This window comes from Netta rufina, assembly GCF_964035555.1.
Source record: "Netta rufina genome assembly, chromosome: 1".
Taxonomy (NCBI): Eukaryota; Metazoa; Chordata; class Aves; order Anseriformes; family Anatidae; genus Netta; species Netta rufina.
This window is the reverse complement of record NC_140123.1, coordinates 68429566-68448530: the sequence shown is the minus strand read 5'-3', so window position 1 is coordinate 68448530 and position 18965 is coordinate 68429566. Positions and strand designations below refer to the sequence as shown.

Below are 18965 nucleotides of genomic sequence, written 5' to 3'. Positions count from 1 at the left end.
ATTTTCATAAAACAGGGTCTTGAAGCTCAGCTGGGGCACTTCATGAAAGGACCATATGTTGATGAAGCACATGTATTTGAAATAATTTTTCTGTGCAGAAGTTGATTGGAGATTTTCTGAGAAAATTGGTGGTATTAGATTCTCAGTGGAACTTTTTTTGCATGTTTTCTCATGATCTGTTGTTTAGGAGTCCATATTTGATGGTTCGTAAGGCACATCTCAGGAAACAAGTTTTGCTTGGGCTTTATATGAAATGGGGTAAAATTTGAGGAAAAAAAGTTGGAAGGATTATTAAGGAAGTTTGTTTTTCCCTTAGTTGTCGTAGTGTTGTATTTCTGTTCATAGTATCATAGAATCACAGAATGGTTTGGGTTAGAAGGGACCTTAAAGATCACCCAGTTCCACCCCCCTGCCATGGGCAGGGACACCTCCCACCAGACCAGGTTGCCCAAAGCCCCATCCAGCCTGACCTTGAACACCTCCAGGGATGGGGCAGCCACAGCTTCTCTAGGCAACCTATGTCAGGGCCTCACCACTCTCTGAGTGAAGAAATTCCTCCTTATATCTAATCTAAATCTACCCTCTTTTGTAGCATGTAGTCAAGCAGCAAGAAAGAAATGTGGCTGATAAAGTTAAGAATTTTTTGGCAAAACAGTGCTAAATTACTTCCTTAACTAAATTCGTTAGCTGTGGATATTTTGAGTAAATCCACCTAGGTTTGTTATATTTGTGACTTTATGAAATAAACCTCTGAAACTAGTCATTTTTCTGACAACAGGCTATCCTTTTGAGTATCTTCTATTTGATTTGCCAAATGAAATCAGCATCCTTTTAAACTTTAATAACTCAAAAACAGCCATTTGTATGAAAAAAGCTGCTATAAAATGGTTATCCTTTCAGCCATGCAAAAATTATGAACTTGACCGCGACTTCCATTTTGTCTGCTTTTAAGTTTTTTTTAAATATACCTCAAGATCTCAGTTTTGTAATATGGATTTCATTAAAAAGAAATTGTGATATTTATAAATCAACTCATGACAAGAGGTATCAAATATCTGCACTGTGCGTATGCAGGTGGTTGACAAAGGTCAGTGCTATAAATCCAAAATACAAAATCCTCTAATTGAGCAAACAGAGATTATTCATTAGCTACAAGAGCAGTGCAGCTTGTTTCCTCTAAGGGTCATGTGTTAGTTATATAATGTAGCAGAAGTTAATTATGTATGCAAAATTTTATGACTTTAATTTACAATTGAGAACAGTTTAACTGGAAGAACTGTAACTGGCATGTAGCACTAGCTTTCTGCCTTTCTCCTCCCTGAGCAAGAAGGGCTCAGCTGCTGATGAAGCAGGTGCTAAACCTCTGCAGCGTAGCATAAGGTAAACCAGCACTCATTTCACTTTCCTTAGTGCAGTGTCTTGTAATTTGCGGTAGCTTAGCAGCTGCTACATGAGCAGCTGAGCTGTTCTTACAGCAGAAGACGACAGCTGGGGAGGAGGAATCATGGCAGCCATCCCAATTTTATGCAAAATAAGAATAAGAGCATTTAAGTGCTTTGTGCCCAGTTTCTGTCCATGGAATCTAGATAAAATTTGCTAGCAATCAGCATAGACTCTTCAGATATTGATACTCAAAATCTGTAATCCTGCTGCAGCCCAGTTTGCCTTCTCCGTTTAGTTTAAAACAATAATTCTCAGTTACAAAAGGCAATGTTGTAAAACTTTTCTTATAAAGTGAACATCGTCTCAGATTTACAAAACTGTTCTCTGTATAGATATACTTTTTTTTATTCCTGTGGCAGCTTTGCAGACTTAGCATGGGATCTGAGACGAGCTGAATGTATCACCAGTAATTATACAAGTCAGCTAACAGCTTTGTTAATGAATGAAGCAGAAACAAATAGCCTGTAGCTATTGTACCCTGTGGCATTAAGAATGAAAAATAAACCTTAACTTTAAAATATATATATTTTTCTGTTTCATCTGTGTTTCTGGCTATACTGCCACTTTACCCAGTGTTCCCAAGGAGAGTTCTCTTTTGCCCACTTTCCTGAATATTGAGTGATTTTTCAGGACCTGAAAAAAAGTATCTAAAACCTCTTGTAATTGGGCTTTGTTATAGGGAAGACAGACCTGTAGTAACTGTGCAAAAACTATTTGCAGTTGTATCACTTTGAAAGGTACTTGAAGGCTACACAGTGTGTTAACAATGATAAATGTAAAGGTGCTTCATATTTTGATTCTTTTTACAGAGTGTTAGACCTACACCACAGAATGAAGCTATAACAGTACATTTCAAGCCAGTTACGTTGAAAGCCTCTGAAAGTAAATATACCAAAGTCGCAAGTATTAGCTTTGATGGTAAGTACTGCTTCTCTCCTCTTACAACTCATCAAATGCTTCTTATACTTCCTGAAACTTCATGAATTGTTTTCCGGTCCCTTAACAAAATGGTAATTGTTGTTTTGAGGAGGAAATGGAATTTTCCTCTCTGGAAAATTTTACCTCTTTACATCTCCTCCAACATTATTTCTGAAGAGTTGTTTCTGAAGTCACAATTGGCTGGTAACTTAGACTGATAACTAACTAATAGCGAGAAGAATGGGGATTCCTAAGCAATCCTATATGTGCGTATATGAAAAATGAACATCAGATTGTATTTAACATAAGTGGTATTCTTATGTTAAGACACCCTTTTTAAAAAAGTATTATTAACCTATTAAAATGCCTGTTTACGTATTTTTGAGAAATCCTAACAAAGACACATTCCTCACAGTAATGTAAATTAAAGGACAGTATATCCCTGAGATTACCCTTCAAGCTTTACAAAGTTTAAAGAAGAATGCAATATACTATTCCACCCTCTCCCCATAAATATTGTAATGCCCACAGAAAAAGGGTTCTGTCACATGCTTGAGCATCTTACTGTGAACGCTAGCTTTATTTGTTATCTTGAATTCATATTAAAGAAAAAGGCAGGTGAGGGTGGCAAAACCTCTCACTGTTACCTTTCCTACAAAGATAGATATCTTGATACCGACTTTCATTTACATCTTTATGAACGAAGTGCTGGTTCATTTCCTTCCTACGTAGTGTGACTGTAAATATTATGCTGACATTTTGTAGAAAGGGACCTCCATTTTCATTAGAGATTTAAATCAACTGTCAGAATGCTGTTGACCTATTCAGGTGCTACTGTGTTAACTAGTTGGTGCTGTAAGTCTCAGCCTGGATTGCTTAAAAATGGAATTGTATAGATGCAGTAGGAATTGTGTAGATGTAATTTCAGAATTTGTATGCATCAAAAGGATTTATCACTTTTGTTTATTACTTCAGAGTCTGAATAGCTTACAGTTTATTAGATGAGTTAAATATGCCTTAGCCTAAAAATATTAAATTCTGAAATAGCTGAGCTCTGTCAACCTGAGGTGGTAATATGTCCGAATTTTGCAGCTGCAAGGAATAGTTGTATGAGGACATACTGACTAACACATGGTAGATTTTTGAAAGGATTGTTAGGTGGAAAAAAAGTCCAGTCAAACTGCTCACTGCATTATTTTCAGTGAAGCCGCCTGCTATAAATATTTGCTCTTTCAGCTGTCCTACTACATACAGGGGCTTTAGGGGCTGGAGATTTTTACTAACCAGCATTTGAATCTTGATTTTTTTGGTGATGTTGCCATCAGGATAACATTGCTTGTTCTGTGATACTGGAAGAGACCTGTCAGTTTTGTTCTTGGCACTTGTGTGGTCTGGGTTCTTGCATGGATTCTGATTCTATTTCTATTACTGTGTTCTATAGTAATATTTTCTATTACTGTGTTATTTGCCAACCAATGCCCAGTCAGTCCTTGAGCTGCTGAGCCCTAGCCAATTCTCTGCAGTTTTTATCGCTGAGCATGTGGTACAGGATATTCCTTCAGTCAGCCTGGGCCAGCTGTCCTGGCTGTGTCCCCTCCCAGTTCCTGCTGTACCCCCAGCCTCCTGGCTGGCAGGGCAGCACGAGAAAGTGAAAAGTCTTTGGCTCTGTGTAAGCACTGCTCTGCAACAATTGAAACATTGAGGGGTTATCAACATTATTCTCGTCTTGTATCCAAAACACAGCACCATACCAACTAATAGGAAGAAAATTAACTCTGTCCCAGACAAAACCAGGGCAATGTCTTAGCTATGTCAGCTAACTCGTATAAGGGGGATGAATTCAGATCTCTTACTTCCAAGACTCACTCCATGTCAGATGCTTATTGAAACTTCATTAAGATCCATTTTCCTCTTCTGTGGTACTTGGGCTAGTCCTTTGCTTTTATTTTTTCACTCATGCTAATCTACCTTGATGGATGGCTTATATTCTTTTACAGCATCAAAAGCAAAAAAGGCATCACAGTCTTCTGGGAAGATAACTGTTAAAGCAAAAGAGAAGAGCTACTCCAAGCTTGAAATTCCATATCAGGCAGAAGTATTGGATGGGTAAGTTTACAGTTAAACATTGTTCAAAAACTAAACGCTGATATAGAAGGTAAAATCAGCCTTTTTGGGGAGTGAAGGAATATAAAGAGGTGGTACCTGTGTTTTCTGTATCTGGAGCTAATTTAGAACTACAACTACTGGTACAAATTTTCTGTTTTTACACAGATAATTGAGGTAGTCTCAGTAACACACAAACTGGTTTGAAGGCTTGGATTCATAGTGACCTGCATGAGTTGTTTTTCAGAGTAGCTGAAGACTAGATGAGACATTGGAAATTTTCCTGAATTTTCCATATGTATTTTAAAAATACATACATACTTGAAGTTTTCATTTTTTTCATACTGTTTTCTTTTAATAGGTACTTAGGATTTGATCATGCTGCTACACTCTTCCACATCCGTGACAGTGCTTCTGAGTCCGTGGAAAGGCCAATCTATTTAACAAACACATTCAATTTTGCAGTCCTTATACATGATGTTGTGTTACCAGAAGAAGCAAAACCAATGTTTAAAGTAAGTCTTGTTTTGGTTGAACATTTTAACATAGTAGTAAATGTTTAAGCATGCTGCACTTTGTTAAATTTTAACTTTGATCTTCATTCTTCACTGATCTAGGTCCAGAACTTCAGCAAACCTGTCTTAATTCCACCTAATGAATCCAGATATATTTTTACACTTCATTTTATGCCTTCCACATCATCTGTTCATATAGATAACAATATTTTACTTATCACCAATGCTTCTAAATTTCACCTACCTGTCCGAGCATACACAGGATTTTTAGATGTAAGTATTTTCATTTTTTAGCTATTCCAGCATACTTAGAGGCAATCTTCATGTGACTTCCTTTATTCTGCTTCTATGGGAGGATGGCGTTTTTTTTTTAATTTCAACAGATTTTAAAGATATGGAAAATGTCACCCACTTCACCAGATCTGTCCTTAAGCAACTTCTGTTATTGCTAAAAATAAAAAAATAATAATAATAAAAAAATTTGTTCCCTCTAGTTATACGTAGAAAATGTATAGACTTTTGAGGTTATCACAGTATTGCTTCCTGCATTTGACTTATTAATTTGTTAATGAGCTTAGTACAGTTTGAGCATATTTTATATTTAACATATGCTAAAATACCTTTATCAATCTTTCTAGTACTTTGTACTGCCTCCAAAAACTGAGGAACGATTTATAGATTTTGGCATATTGAGTGCAACAGAAGCTACCAGCATTTTATTTGCAGTCATCAACAGCAATCCGATAGAGGTAAGGATGGGTTTATTTTTAGCTTGCCTTTTAAAAATTTTACATTGGTCTTGTTACTGAAACAGTACCTTTTTGTTCTCTTTAAGCTGGCTATAAAAAGTTGGCATATTATAGGGGATGGTTTGGCCATAGAACTCCTAACAACTGAAAAGGGAAACAGAACAACAATAATCGCAAACCACCATGAACTACAAAATGCTACTGCATCTGATCAGTCTTCAGTAAGTAATTCTTTGAATATATTGCTTAAAGCTAGATTTTGGAGGGGAATAAAAAGGTGCATTTTTTTTTAATTTAATTTTAGCAAGGGATAGGGAGAATAAGAATTATTACATAAGAATTATTCAGTAAGATATAGCATGTAAACTTTTTGAAGTTATTAGTAATATATTTCAAGTGATAGTGTTACTTTCAGGTTGGTAAGAATTTGAAAGGAATTTCAGAGAGTTATATCTGTAAACTCAGTGATGCTTATAATTAGGGAAGAGTGGAATTTATCAGCACTAGAAATATTTGTGTCTGAATTTTTATTTTTACCACTGTAAGTTGTTTCAATTGGATTTTGATTCAGTTCAAGGAAATAAGTGATGGTTGGATGTGTTTCTTAGTGAAATTTCTTTTTGTTTTTAATGAAATACAATGGATGACTCTCTTTTCTGCCATTTACAGGTGATACTAACATCAGGTTATTATGCTGTGTTTAGAGTAAAATTAATAGCAAAAGAACTTGAAGGAATTCATGATGGAGCTGTACAGATCACAACAGATTATGAGGTATATTTATTGTATACTCATGGGTGTTGTCCAAATGGAGTGTTTAATTTTTAAGTGTGAATTTTGAAGTGTTGTATTAATGGACAGATTGTAATATCAGGTAGAATCCAAGGCTGAAAGGAACATCTGGAGGTCAAGTTAACTCTGCAGGTTAACTCTTGCAGGGAACTACAGTAATGCTACTCTGTAGCTACTCTGTATCTTCCCATAAGGAACAAGAATGACTTATATTAAGCTTTTCATCTGGCTTTCAGAAATTTCCATTTAAGTATCACCTGATGCTTTACAGTATGGGGTTCTTGAGCGTCAAGGCAAGAACCTTCTTACATGAAATACTTATAATTTACTTTTTAGTACATTGTCAGTAACTGAAATTGAGCTATAACTTTGAAGGGATTTTGTCAAAACCCTATGTGAAAATTGCTTTGGAGAAACTGCAGTTTGCTGACAATTGATGAAAACAGATCTTGAACTGAAGTTGGTAAGGGAGAGAAGAACAGCCCGTTAATCCTGAATTTCATATCCCTTTCCTGTTATTTTTTTTGTAGGAGAGGGTGCTTCCAATACGTAATAGAAACTGAGATTTTTGAACTTTCTTTGTGTCCACATGTGTATGTGACTCTCCAGTTTTAGAGCCTGAAGCCTTTTATTTCTTTTCCCTGCAAATCATTCTATTTCTATTTTCAGCTTCAACCATCCCCAGTAAGGATATTATTATTGCTAATTATTATTATTCCACTCTCCCTTTTCTAAGTGTACTTCTATTTCAAGGTCTTATCATGACTTCTAATGTTCTTGGGGAAGTTTCTCTTCCCTTGTAGTAATGCAGTTTAAATATGTCATCCTGCTGCTTTTCAAGAGAGTGAGCTCCACTCAGGTGAGACCTGTGTAATGCCCCATTGGAGAGCTTTTATTTTAACTTTGCTTTTGTGTTCCACATAGAATGATGCCAAGTATGACTGAGCAAAGGCGTGCTCCCTGACAGTATGAAATGACTGTTTCAAAAATGTTGAAATCCTGATCTGTGTTTCCATGTTTTAAAGGTGTTTATAGCCTAGGCTGTATTAATTGTAAAATTTCAGGTTTTGCTACTCTATGCAATTTAAAAGTGGAAGAGATGTTTGAAAGCTGAAATTAACATTTTTTCCTCGACTTACCTTTTTTTTTTTTTCTTCCAGATTTTAACTATACCGGTGAAGGCAGTGATTGCTGTAGGCTCTCTTACTTGCTCCCCCAAACATGTTTTTCTTCCACCTTCTTTTCCGGTAAGATAGGTCACAGCATTAAATACTTATTGTATATTTTTATTTATCTTTTCAAGAGAGATCTCCGTCTTGAATGAGATCTTCTCGTCTTGAATATGTCAAATTACTGGAGAGATTCGTTTTTATTTATGATTCTGTTTGTCACTTTTTCCCCCTCATGTCCCAAGCATGAATTATCCCTATTTCTCCTCTACTGAGCACTTGAATGAGATCTTAGAATACTGTTATGATCCCAAAACTGTTTCTTTGCAGCTTCATTCTAAAGTTACTGTGGTTACTGTGTGTATTAGCACAAAGACTGAGAAAATTACGTAAAGACATTTTCCAGATTTCTGAAGTGTAATGCCAAAGAGCAAAGCTAGCTAATGAACTGAGGTTTCAGTGTAAGAATTCCTTGATCTCTGTGGAGGCATTATTGTATTGTTTCCACACTGAAAGTAGATACCTTTGAAGGTATGTGATGGAGTACACAAACATGAAAGCAAGAAAACTCTGAGGGTCTACAACTGTCTGCAAAAGTATCTAGAGGCTGTTCTCATCCCTGCTCCTGCAGTAGTGGTTATTGAGTGAGTGCTGAAGGCAGAGTCTTTGCTTAGGGTTACAGACTCCAAGGGTTACAGACACCAAGCTATTAACCAGATAATACCTTTCTGTTATGGGGCATTCAGCATCACCATAGATGCATGGGGAATTGAGTGATGTTGACTTTGGAATTGGTATTTCATTGAAGTCAGAGCTTCACGTGACTTTATAATGAGTAGGGAACATACTATGATGGAAAATCATGGGGAGAGATTGAAAGCCAAAAAAGAAAAGTAGCAAAAGGAGTTACAGACAGCAGGATGGAAATACTACTTGAGCAATTTTCTGAAATAGTAGAACTACTTTAAATATATTTTGAAAAAGCAGCAATACAAAAAAGGGATAGTTCTCCAGTGTTTTTGCTGTGACTACTGTGCAGGTTTAGGAAAAAAATACTTGACATGAGAGTGTGTTATGGCAGAACAACAAAACAGCTCCTATTGTCTGACTATATTCTGAATCTGAGGGGTTTGTACCTTTAAATTGTATTTGGTAACCCATTCCAGCAAGCAGTCAGTAGTGAGTTGTCTTTTGCAGGTCACTTTGAGATCAACGTCTTATAGACAGCACCTTCCTGAACAGACTGGTCACATCTACACTGTACAAATACTTGAAGCAATGTCTGGCTTGGTGCCTATTTGACAGGTGTCTCTTGTATACTGCTCACATGACTTGTCTATGCGAACACATTCTGTTTCATGCTTAGTTTAGCTTAGAGCATATGTTTCAGGGCTCCCTTCAGTGCGTAACCCCACTGTCACAGCACTGTTTTTAGTCAGGACAATTTTTTTCCCATTTTTTCTTGGTTTCAAATAAGGGTATAGATCTCCTCTGGCCCTTTTTTAATTCTTTAAGCATTTTTACAGTATTTTAAGGTTCTCACTCTTTCTTTTATTTGATAGTAATGGCACTTGCCTTCCTTCTTCCTACTAAGAAGCTACTCCTGGATTGCACTTACGGCTGCAAACATTCCTGCATTTTCAGCCCACAATTACTCCTTGTCATTTTGTAACCATTGATTCCATGTCATCCCTGTACTTGAGTTTAATTAGTTCCCTCCTCTTTTTTTTTTTTTTGACATTAGTATAGAGCAGTGCTTCTGCTGTGGCTTCCTGTTGATAGTTTTGTTTTTTTAAAAAGCCATGAGGTAGGGTTTGTTTGTTTGTTTTTTTTTCTTCTGCTTTACAGGCTGTGCTTTTCCCTGCTCATCATTCTAATCTTTCATCTTCAGCAGTCTCTTTTCTTAACGAGTGATCACTATTGTACATTGTCATCTGAGTATGGTTTTACCACACTCTTTTTTGCAAGTCTTAATTATCTCTAGTGAGTATACCTCAGGTAACGCATATTGGTGGAAATATGGTTTTGTTTCCTTGTCTGTCCTGTATAGTCTTAATCTATTGTGGGATCCATGACCAGATACAGGCCTTCATCTCCTCTACCTGCTTTGCCTTTTCGAACAGAGAGGTTCTAAATTCACAATCTCATATTTGCAATTATTGAATTCAATCTACTTTCCCTACTCAAGTTCAGTAGGTCAATCTGTATGCCAGCTTGCTCTTCCTCCTATTCTGAAAATGCCTCTTAACTTTGCAAGATAAACTTTTCTCTCTTCTTACTTTTTGGTATCAAAGCAATTAATAAAAGATATTCATTGACCAGTATTTAGTAAACTTGAGTAAATAGGAGTTACTTCATCCTGATTTTTTTCATTCTTAGAACACTGCCTGTTCATCACCTCTTCTTCCAATAGCACCTTTTGTTGATCTTACCGGTTGTGTACTCGTAAATAGTACCTTTTCAGTGCTATTTTATCAAGTGCTTTCCCTCCTGTTCAGTAGATAAATAATTACTTTTTGAAAAAGTAATGCAATAGGGCTCATCAGGGGAAGACAGGCTAAGCAGCAGGACTTCAGTAAATCATCGCTACATTTGTCCCATTACCCAGCCCATCTCCCTTTTTAATCTGCTTCACAAATTGTTCTAAAGTCTGTTGTTACTCTCAAGGTCAAACAGTCATGCCTACAGTTGCAGGGATTATTTGTCACTTTTTATCTTTTATCTGTGTGTCCTATTTTACTGTACAGCCTCACCATTATCTGGATATTTATTGCACTGACTTTTCTATCTCTAACTTCATTCATCAACTGCTCCATGAGTCTTTGATAAACAAAAATAACTTAATGGTTCATTTCTCTTTCACCATAGACTAAGCAATTTCTATATGCTGCATCCTAGTTAATACATACTAATTCTTGTCAATATCTTTGTTCTTCTTGAATACTGCAATAAACTGGTCTGAAAAATTTGGAGTCATAAAGGAGTAATTTTCTAACCTTCTGTTTCATCCTTATAGAATGACTAAGTAACTTACAGATCTATCTTAGATTTTCACAAGATGATTCATTCAGGGGGCCTTTGAGCTCCTGCATTTTGTTTGAGAGCATAAATTCAGAGAGTGTTATCACCTTTGACAAAATTCTAGACTCTTTTCTGAGTTCAGGCCTCAAGCTTCTCAGAGCAGTTAGCTTCCCCAACTACTTCTGTTAGTTGATCACTTAGTTCTTTTGATATTTGAGAACACTGAAAGCAGATTGCAATTAATCCAAAAAAGAAAAAGGCAAACTAAACTTGTGATCACTGAGTTCATGATACTCTTGCACCTAGTTGTTCTCTAATACTTCTATTACTTATGAAAATAAGCCTAAAATAGAATTAGTTCTTCTAGTTCCATCTTCTGGTAGAGAAATCTGACAGTTATAACATCCAGGAATAGCTAGGTGCTACAATTTTAGTAACACTTACGTCCTAGAAATGAATAGAAAAGTAATTCTTCTGCGGCTGCCCAGTTCCCCATGCTGTCTGTTTCTGTTTATAATTTTATTGTATCTGCACCTAAGTCTAATTGCTGATATTCTGTGTAAGGGTCTCAGTATACTACTTTTCATTTGTTCTACATTGTTTAGTGAACCTTTATCTTGCCCAGTTGGTGGAAATTGGTTACTCATAGGATTCTGTAGTTGGAGCTCAGGCATAATAATTTCTGCTTCCTATTCATTTTAACAGGATTATACTGTTTAGAGTATTATTCTTGTCTCATTTCTTTTTTCAGTTGTTGCTATTGAGAACTGTTTCAGTATGTGATTATTTCCTGAGACCACAGTTTAATTTTGATCCTGCAAAGTTCATCTCTTCATCTTCCCACTTGAGAAATTTATTTCAAACAAACAAACAAAAACCACCACCAACAAAACAAATAAAAACCAACAAACCACAACTGGAATATTGGTTTATGGGGAACATTAAAACCCGTTTGTTAGAAGCAAATTTAAATGCCTAGGACTATCTTCTATTTGTTTTATGCAGTTTGGAAAACCGGTCACCACTCTTGAGTAGCCTTTCACTTCTTTTATTTATTGTTTGCCATATACTTGTCACGGCTGGTTTTGAGATAAGAGGAAAAATATGGTTACAGAATCAGTGACTTACAAGTGAGGTCACACTGGAGTGAGCTTTAAAAAGGGTGGGCAGTATAAAGCTTGAGCATTGCAATGATTCTGGTCATGACATACTATAAACTATGAAATCTTACATTCTGTATCTGAAAGATAAAATAATGTTTGCCTTAGAAGAAGTTGCAGGGTTTGGTGGGGAAAAAACATGCACTGTTTTCCTCTTAAATGTTGTAGTTTCAGTGCCTAGTGTCCTAGTTTCATTGGGAAAGGAAGGGGTGTTTTAAAATGGTCTCTCACCTGGAGCATTTATAACCTGGAGCTTCATTCATCTGCTCTGTTAAGATAATTCCTAACTAGTAGTAACTATGTCCTAGATCTGTTAAAAGAAGCTTGTTTCTCTTTTGGGGGCTCAGAAAACCAAAATGTTTCTGCTCTGGCACTCTCAAAGCATGATTTGATTAAGAACTGTTGTCCTAGTTCTCCAAAACCCTTAAGCTGTACTTTTTAAGAGAGATGAACTGTATTTGAAAGCAGATGAAGGAAGAAGTCTAACTCACAGAAACCTACCATAAAGTTACAAATAGCATTTTTAAGAAAGCACAGTTAAATTCTGAGTTTATTGCCGCTCTACTGTGGTCTTTGCCAGTCTACATAAATATATATGCTAGGGAAGATGCTTGCCATGCAGCCTTTTTCATCCTTTCTTTTCTTTAGGGGAAAGTAGTTCACCAGAGCCTGAACATTATGAACTCCTTCTCTCAGAAAGTGAAAATACAACACATACGCTCCCTGTCTGAAGATGTAAGGTTTTATTATAAAAGGCTAAGAAGCAATAAAGAAGATTTAGAGCCAGGAAAAAAATCAAAGGTTTGTGCTTTGCCTTATTTCTACAAGTTCACGAATTCTGGTTTTTAGCACAAGTGTCCTGTAGTCAAATCTTCTTCCTTCTTTCTTTGGTCATCAGATTTATTGTGCAGTTTCTTAATTGGTCTGATTTTACCTGTTTTGCAGATTGCGAATATTTATTTTGATCCTGGTTTACAATGTGGGGATCATTGTTACGTAGGATTGCCTTTTCTATCAAAATGTAAGTAACTGTCACCTTTTTAATGAAAATAAAAAACAATTGTTTCCTGCTTAAGCATTGATTTTACATGAAGGGTTTAAAAATGTTATGTTTTTAAAGCGGAATCTAAAGTTCAGCACAGCATATCAATGCAAGATGATGTGTGGGATTCTGACTGGGATTTGCATGAGAATTTATTCAAAGCATGGACAGAAATAAAAGAGAACTCAAGCCATAGGTAAGTGTTTTATGCCTGTTACTTCCTCAGATGTAAAATCACTAGATAATTCTGTTATATATATATATATATATATATATATATATATATATATATATATATATATATTGTGGTGCTCTATGAGAGAGGGTCAAGGAGTTACTTGGCCTTCTGTGCAAAACCTTAAAGAGAACATGTATGTTTAACTTTTTACTACTCATAATAATAATTTCCTCTAGTCAATCAAACCCTTAGAAGTTACTATTAACTGGAGTATGCTGCAGTTCTTTAAAACATGGCAACAGCAGGACAGTCTCTATTCTGCAAAAACTTTCCTAAAAGAGATTATAGTGTTTCTGTAGTATCTCTGTTTAATCTGTTTAAAGTAGTAACCTCAATATCCCTTTAGGATTTCATAAGGTTTTCTATTGCTGCTATTCTGAGATCACTTCAGGGAATTGTCAAATCGTCTGGTATTTCTCCTTGAGAGATACTAAATAAAAAGTCATTAATAACAGCTATCTATTTTTTTTAGAAAACTCTGTAGGCTTCTATATACTTTTTAAACATCTGTTTTCTAATATGTAAAGCAATTAAACTTCAAGAGATGTTTACTGTAACAGCAAGTGTCTTTGGTGGTGATAACATCTAGGCTATCATTTCAAAAAATGTGTACATATTTGTAGAAACCAAAGTGACTATGTAACTAAATAGAGTAACAAAAACATACTTCCTTTATCACTTTTTTGTTATAATGTTGATATATTAATAACACATGAATAAAATTGACGTAAACAGAATTCTCTACAGGAGTGTTTTATCGCCTGGAGTAAGAAGACAGTAAAGGAATATACTATTAAAAACTACTTCTGACTAAGTTGCAGTTCTAGTGAATATATAATGTTTTTTTAAAAAGAGTGTTAAAATCAACCCACTGTCCAAGCACAGGAGAAAATGCTTCTGAATACAGAGGGTTTCTGACTTGAGTATTTAGAGTCTCTCCAAAATACGTCTCTAGGTTTGAAGTGTAGTGTTTGGTCTCTTTTGCTAACAGGAGAGCTCAATACTACTAGTCTTGTTTCAGCTCATGTTGGAAAGCTTGTTGGGGGAACAGGAGTCAAGTCTGTTGTACAGGTTGGCTAACAGCAAGGGACTTCATTCACTTGTGAAAATTGTAGCTTACACCAAGTGGCTAATTCATTAAGATTTCATTAAGATTTGTTAGATGGGAGTATAGGCACATATTTCATGGTTTCCACTGCAGCTAACATACATCAGATTTACCGTACTTTACGCTTGTACAGTGTGATGGATGCACAGTATGTCTTCTGGGTATTGGATATCTGAATGTTGTGTTAGAAACACGCTGTAGTAGGGCTGATGTTTTTCCTTTCTACTATTTATACCTTTGCAAACTGTCATAGTCAACCACTGTTACATAATCTCTCTCAAACTTTTAAAATATATTTGGGGTTATTTCTGTTTAATGATCTGAATCTCAATCATATTCTCAAAACTTGTTTCTGCATTAGTAAGAGCTAGACATTTTCTCACAAACAATAAAAATTGTCTAGAGACTACTAATGTGAGAGAAATACTGAAAGATTAGAGATACGGTACAGAAGTCCTATTGTCTTTTCTGCTCATCTTTATCCATAAATAGGCCCTAATAGAATTCAGAACAGATGGATGTTGACAACAATATTTAAATTGTGAACATCTTTAGAATTTTTCACTTCATCTCCTGGAGCATATTTGGGGGTTTCTATTGCAGTTTTTAATAGCAGTAAATATGGGCAGAGTTTAAATTTATTTGATTGTGTACAAATGTGATATACTATTTCTCAAACTAATACTGTTTTCAGGGTACTCCTAAGCACTCTGCTTTTTACATGTTGGTTTTTATCCAGGCTTTTGCCTTTTTACTCCTGTAAAGTAAGCTTTGTAACTATTTTTCCAGACTGAATGCTCTATTTGAAGTTGACACAGACCTTCAGAAAGATGTCCGGTTGAAAATTACAGCAGAAATGGCCTGGCCTTCCATACTCAGTTCACCACGCGAGTTAAGCTTCCCACTCACCAATACAAACAGTTCATCAGTAAGTTATTTTGTTGGTAGTACCATTTTAAAAAATATTTTTGATAGCTTCTAATAGCTTTTTAATAGCTTCTGCATTTTTAATAGCTTCTAATTACAGTTAATCAAATGTAAGCTTTACAAAAAATTCTGTTTCTGATTAGGAAGAAGAAATTTTTCTAGAAAATCCAGCTGATGTTCCTGTGTATGTTCAGTTCCTTCCTGTAGCCCTGTATTCTAACCCATCCACATTTGTTGATAAAATGCTAGAACGGTAAGTATTGTCTTAGAGTGCAAAGGGTATTTTCACTGTACAGCAAAATGCATCTTACAAAAAATGCAAACTGTTCATAGTGTTGTCCACTTCTAGAATTTGTATCAGTCCAGTTGGGAAATGAATCTAGGGTGAATTCCCATAGAATATATTTTTTGCTGAGCTGAAACAATGTTTACTTTTTTTTCTTTAACTTGAGGGGGTGAGGGGGGAAATAAAGTAAGTCAAGTGATTCTGTCAGCTGCATTTGGAGTCCTACCATAAGCTATTGATTTGTGCTAAAGTCTGTACTTAGTATAAGTGTGTTGCTATCTTCAGTTATCTGGGAAACAAACAAACAAACAAAAAAACAACTCCCATGTGTTTCAGGTTTAATTTGAGTAAGCCAACTAATTTCAATCTGAGGACTCTAGAGTTCCAGGTCTTCAGAAATTGTGTAAGTATTTCATTACATTCTTTGGATACATTTATATTGTTTTCAAAAGAGTTCAGTCATACATGTGTTGAATTTTAGAAGGATGTGTGTGGAATTTGTATGTATCCACATTGTATATACTTGGGAAATGGGAAAAATATTTCTTCAAATATAAGTTACATTTTAACTTTGCTTGTGTTACAACAGAATTGCAAAAGTTGCAGGAAACTATTGCTTTATTAATTCTCTTACTGATACAGGATTATTCAGTCTTATGCTTGGTAGTTCTAAAATTAGCAAGGTATTGAGTTTTCCATTGTTCTGTTCTTTGTTAAAATATTTGTTTAGTATTTTGTGTACAACTTAATGCATTTTTTTGTATAGAGTATGCCACATCCTGAATACTTTCCTTATCCAATATATAGACACTTTCCCCTCCATTTGTTTTATATTAGCAATAGTTTTATGTTAGCAATTTAATGCTTGCAATGCATCTAAAAGCAAACTAGGCAAAATATACTTTTTTCAACAGATCTTCTATTATAAGTTTTTTTTCCTTTTTTTTCTTTACTCTGGAAAGACAATATTTTAAAAACGTTTTACTAGTGGGACATTTTAAAGGTAGAAAATATTACATAATGGCTTAATGTTAATTTAGTATTTAAAGCTATACATTTAAAACCTTCTCAACTCCCTGTATTAGAGTTTTATGAATCCACATGTGTATAGTTTAGCTCCATTCTATCTTGCTGCGTTCTACCGCTTGTCAAGCAGATGATTTACTAATATTGAATTTATTGTGCTAAAAGTCTTTTTTCTTTTAAAAAAACAAAAATCAGTGTGTTCCATTTGGTAGTACACTTGTCTATAACATAATTTTCTATCTAAATAAAAGTTCTATTAAATATGTGTTAAAAATTCCTTTTTTTTCAAGTGTTGCTTTTGTTTTCCCCATTCTTTTAAGGTCCAGCCATTACAGAGCACTGTAGGCCTTACAAAGGGCTTGGCTCGTCATTCAGTTTTAAGCCTATTATTAAAACCTGGTGAGAGAAAGTCCGTCAAAGTAAAATTCACTCCAGTTCTTAATAAAACTGTTTCATCGTTAATTGTTATCAGGTATGGTAGATATTTCTGAAATGAGTTTGAGTTTCTGATACATCTTTATTTACTTATATAAACTTACTTACTGTCTATAAGAAACTATCACTCTTACGAGACTAATTGTAGAATCGTGTGTGGAGAAAAATTTACTTTAAATGTAATTTTGACATGTTTTGCAGTAGTTAAGCTGTATTTGGTATGTACTTGCTAATACAGATATATTAGCATAGCTATAGTTTGACTCAATTCCTTAAATACATCCTGTACTGCTTTGAAAGTATCTTCTTATAGATGCCATTTGCAATGTGAGTTTGCAATTTCAATTTTTCCCTTTAAGAGGAATTTTTCCCTTTAAGAGTTTGCATAATTATTTACCTATTGTATCATGTGATACTTTGATATGATGATCAAAGACAAACTAATATGTCATTGTTCTATTAATTGTATGCTTCCTTCTGTTAATTGTATGCTTTCTTAGGCTTTAGTCTTTCAAATGCTATACATATGGCAATTCATAGTACTTCTCTATGGTGGGGAATCACCTGTGGAACTGCTTATATTTCTGTCTTTCAGGACTAGGATATAGCTTTGTATTCTGTAGAGAAGCTTGCAGAAGCAATAGACTGCATATTCCTTTCATGAGTGTTTCCAACCCCCCCCCCCCCTTTTTTTTGCATACAGAAATAATTTGACTGTAATAGATGCCATAATGGTACAAGGACAGGGAACGACTGAGAGCTTGAAGGTTGCAGGCAAACCTCCTGGTCCTGGAAGTTCTTTACGCTTTAAAATCACAGAAGCACTATTAAAAGACTGTTCAGAAAGTGAGTACTTCGTGAACTACTGTGCTGAACAGAAAATAAATGACATTTTACATGTGCAACTTAAAATATGTATGTGTGGAAATGTTTTTTTCCCTGTTCTAGTGTGCCAGAATTTTTTAACCTTTAAATACATTAAAATTGCTTCTTAATTTAGACAGAAAATGGTATATTTGATCTTTTCATTTTAACATGAAAATTAGAAAAACTGAAAATGTTCAGAATCTGCATGCATATGGCTAACAAGGAAAAGGGAAGGATATGATGTTCCTTGATTCCTTGATGAAAATTAAATCACAGGCAAAATCTTTTTCTGGGGTCAGAGGTTTTCTGCTCCATGCCCCAGGCTTGCTTCTGAGCAGAGGGCCAAGAGTGCCTGTATTTCTAAAGGAACTGGTAAAAGCAGTGTAGTTTTTATCTGATATTAAAATCTGCTTTATTGCTTTACAGATTTCCAGGTGTATTTACAAGATATGCCATTAATTAGTTTGAATTTTTTTGAGGGGATGAGTAAAAAAATAAATAAATAAAATTTTCAAGTAAAGCTTAGTCATTACTTAGTCATGTTGTGAGCTAGGGATTTTTTTTGCTGTTGTAGCTCAACAATGGATTTCACTTTTAAGGCACATAAAGTAAGTTTTAATACTCCAAGTGTTGAGACTTTTCACTGAATACTACTACACTAAGCAGTACGTCACAGAACTTTACAGCTGAGATATGTTTTTCTTTTTTTTTTTCCTGAGGTAGCGCTATCACGTTTGGGGGTTTTGTTTTCTTCCCTGATGAGTTGGAATGCACAAGAGTCTGGTAACAAATATCTGTTCTGTCATTTATGTAAAGGTTTCCATAGGCCCTGGTGTAGAAGATGTGCATAGTCAAGGATATCCATTTAGCACAATATTAATTATTTTTCCCTGTTTTTTCCAGAAATGAAATACAAGGAACCAAATTTCACGTTGAGAAGAACATTTAAAGTGGAAAATACAGGGCAGCTGCAGATTAATGTGAAAACCATGGAAATCAGTGGCTATACATGTGAAGGATATGGATTTAAAGTAGTTAACTGTCAAGAGTTTGCACTAAGTGCCAATGCCTCTAAAGACATTGTCATATTGTAAGTATTTTTTTTCTTCTTACATCTAAATAGTCATACCTGAGAAATTCTGTTTTTAGAGGAAGTGAGTGTCAGT

At 35.1% G+C, this 18965-nt stretch overlaps 1 protein-coding gene across 4 annotated transcripts in view; it reads left to right on the top strand.

Annotated features, from left to right (window-relative positions):
- The window catches only part of TMEM131 (transmembrane protein 131), a 96995-nt gene that overhangs the window by 56520 nt on the left and 21510 nt on the right, over positions 1-18965 (top strand). For 2 of the 4 annotated variants that reach the window (XM_084287114.1, XM_084287112.1), the window contains exons 12-28: positions 2253-2361; positions 4359-4467; positions 4826-4979; positions 5082-5252; positions 5618-5728; positions 5815-5949; positions 6398-6502; positions 7681-7767; positions 12519-12671; positions 12816-12891; positions 12991-13108; positions 15048-15186; positions 15329-15438; positions 15808-15874; positions 16818-16969; positions 17636-17778; positions 18703-18889. In XM_084287114.1, the coding sequence (XP_084143240.1) occupies positions 2253-2361; positions 4359-4467; positions 4826-4979; positions 5082-5252; positions 5618-5728; positions 5815-5949; positions 6398-6502; positions 7681-7767; positions 12519-12671; positions 12816-12891; positions 12991-13108; positions 15048-15186; positions 15329-15438; positions 15808-15874; positions 16818-16969; positions 17636-17778; positions 18703-18889 (2126 nt within the window). The remainder of the gene's footprint in view (positions 1-2252; positions 2362-4358; positions 4468-4825; positions 4980-5081; positions 5253-5617; positions 5729-5814; positions 5950-6397; positions 6503-7680; positions 7768-12518; positions 12672-12815; positions 12892-12990; positions 13109-15047; positions 15187-15328; positions 15439-15807; positions 15875-16817; positions 16970-17635; positions 17779-18702; positions 18890-18965) is intronic. The other 2 variants (XM_084287113.1, XM_084287115.1) reach the window with 2 other exon arrangements.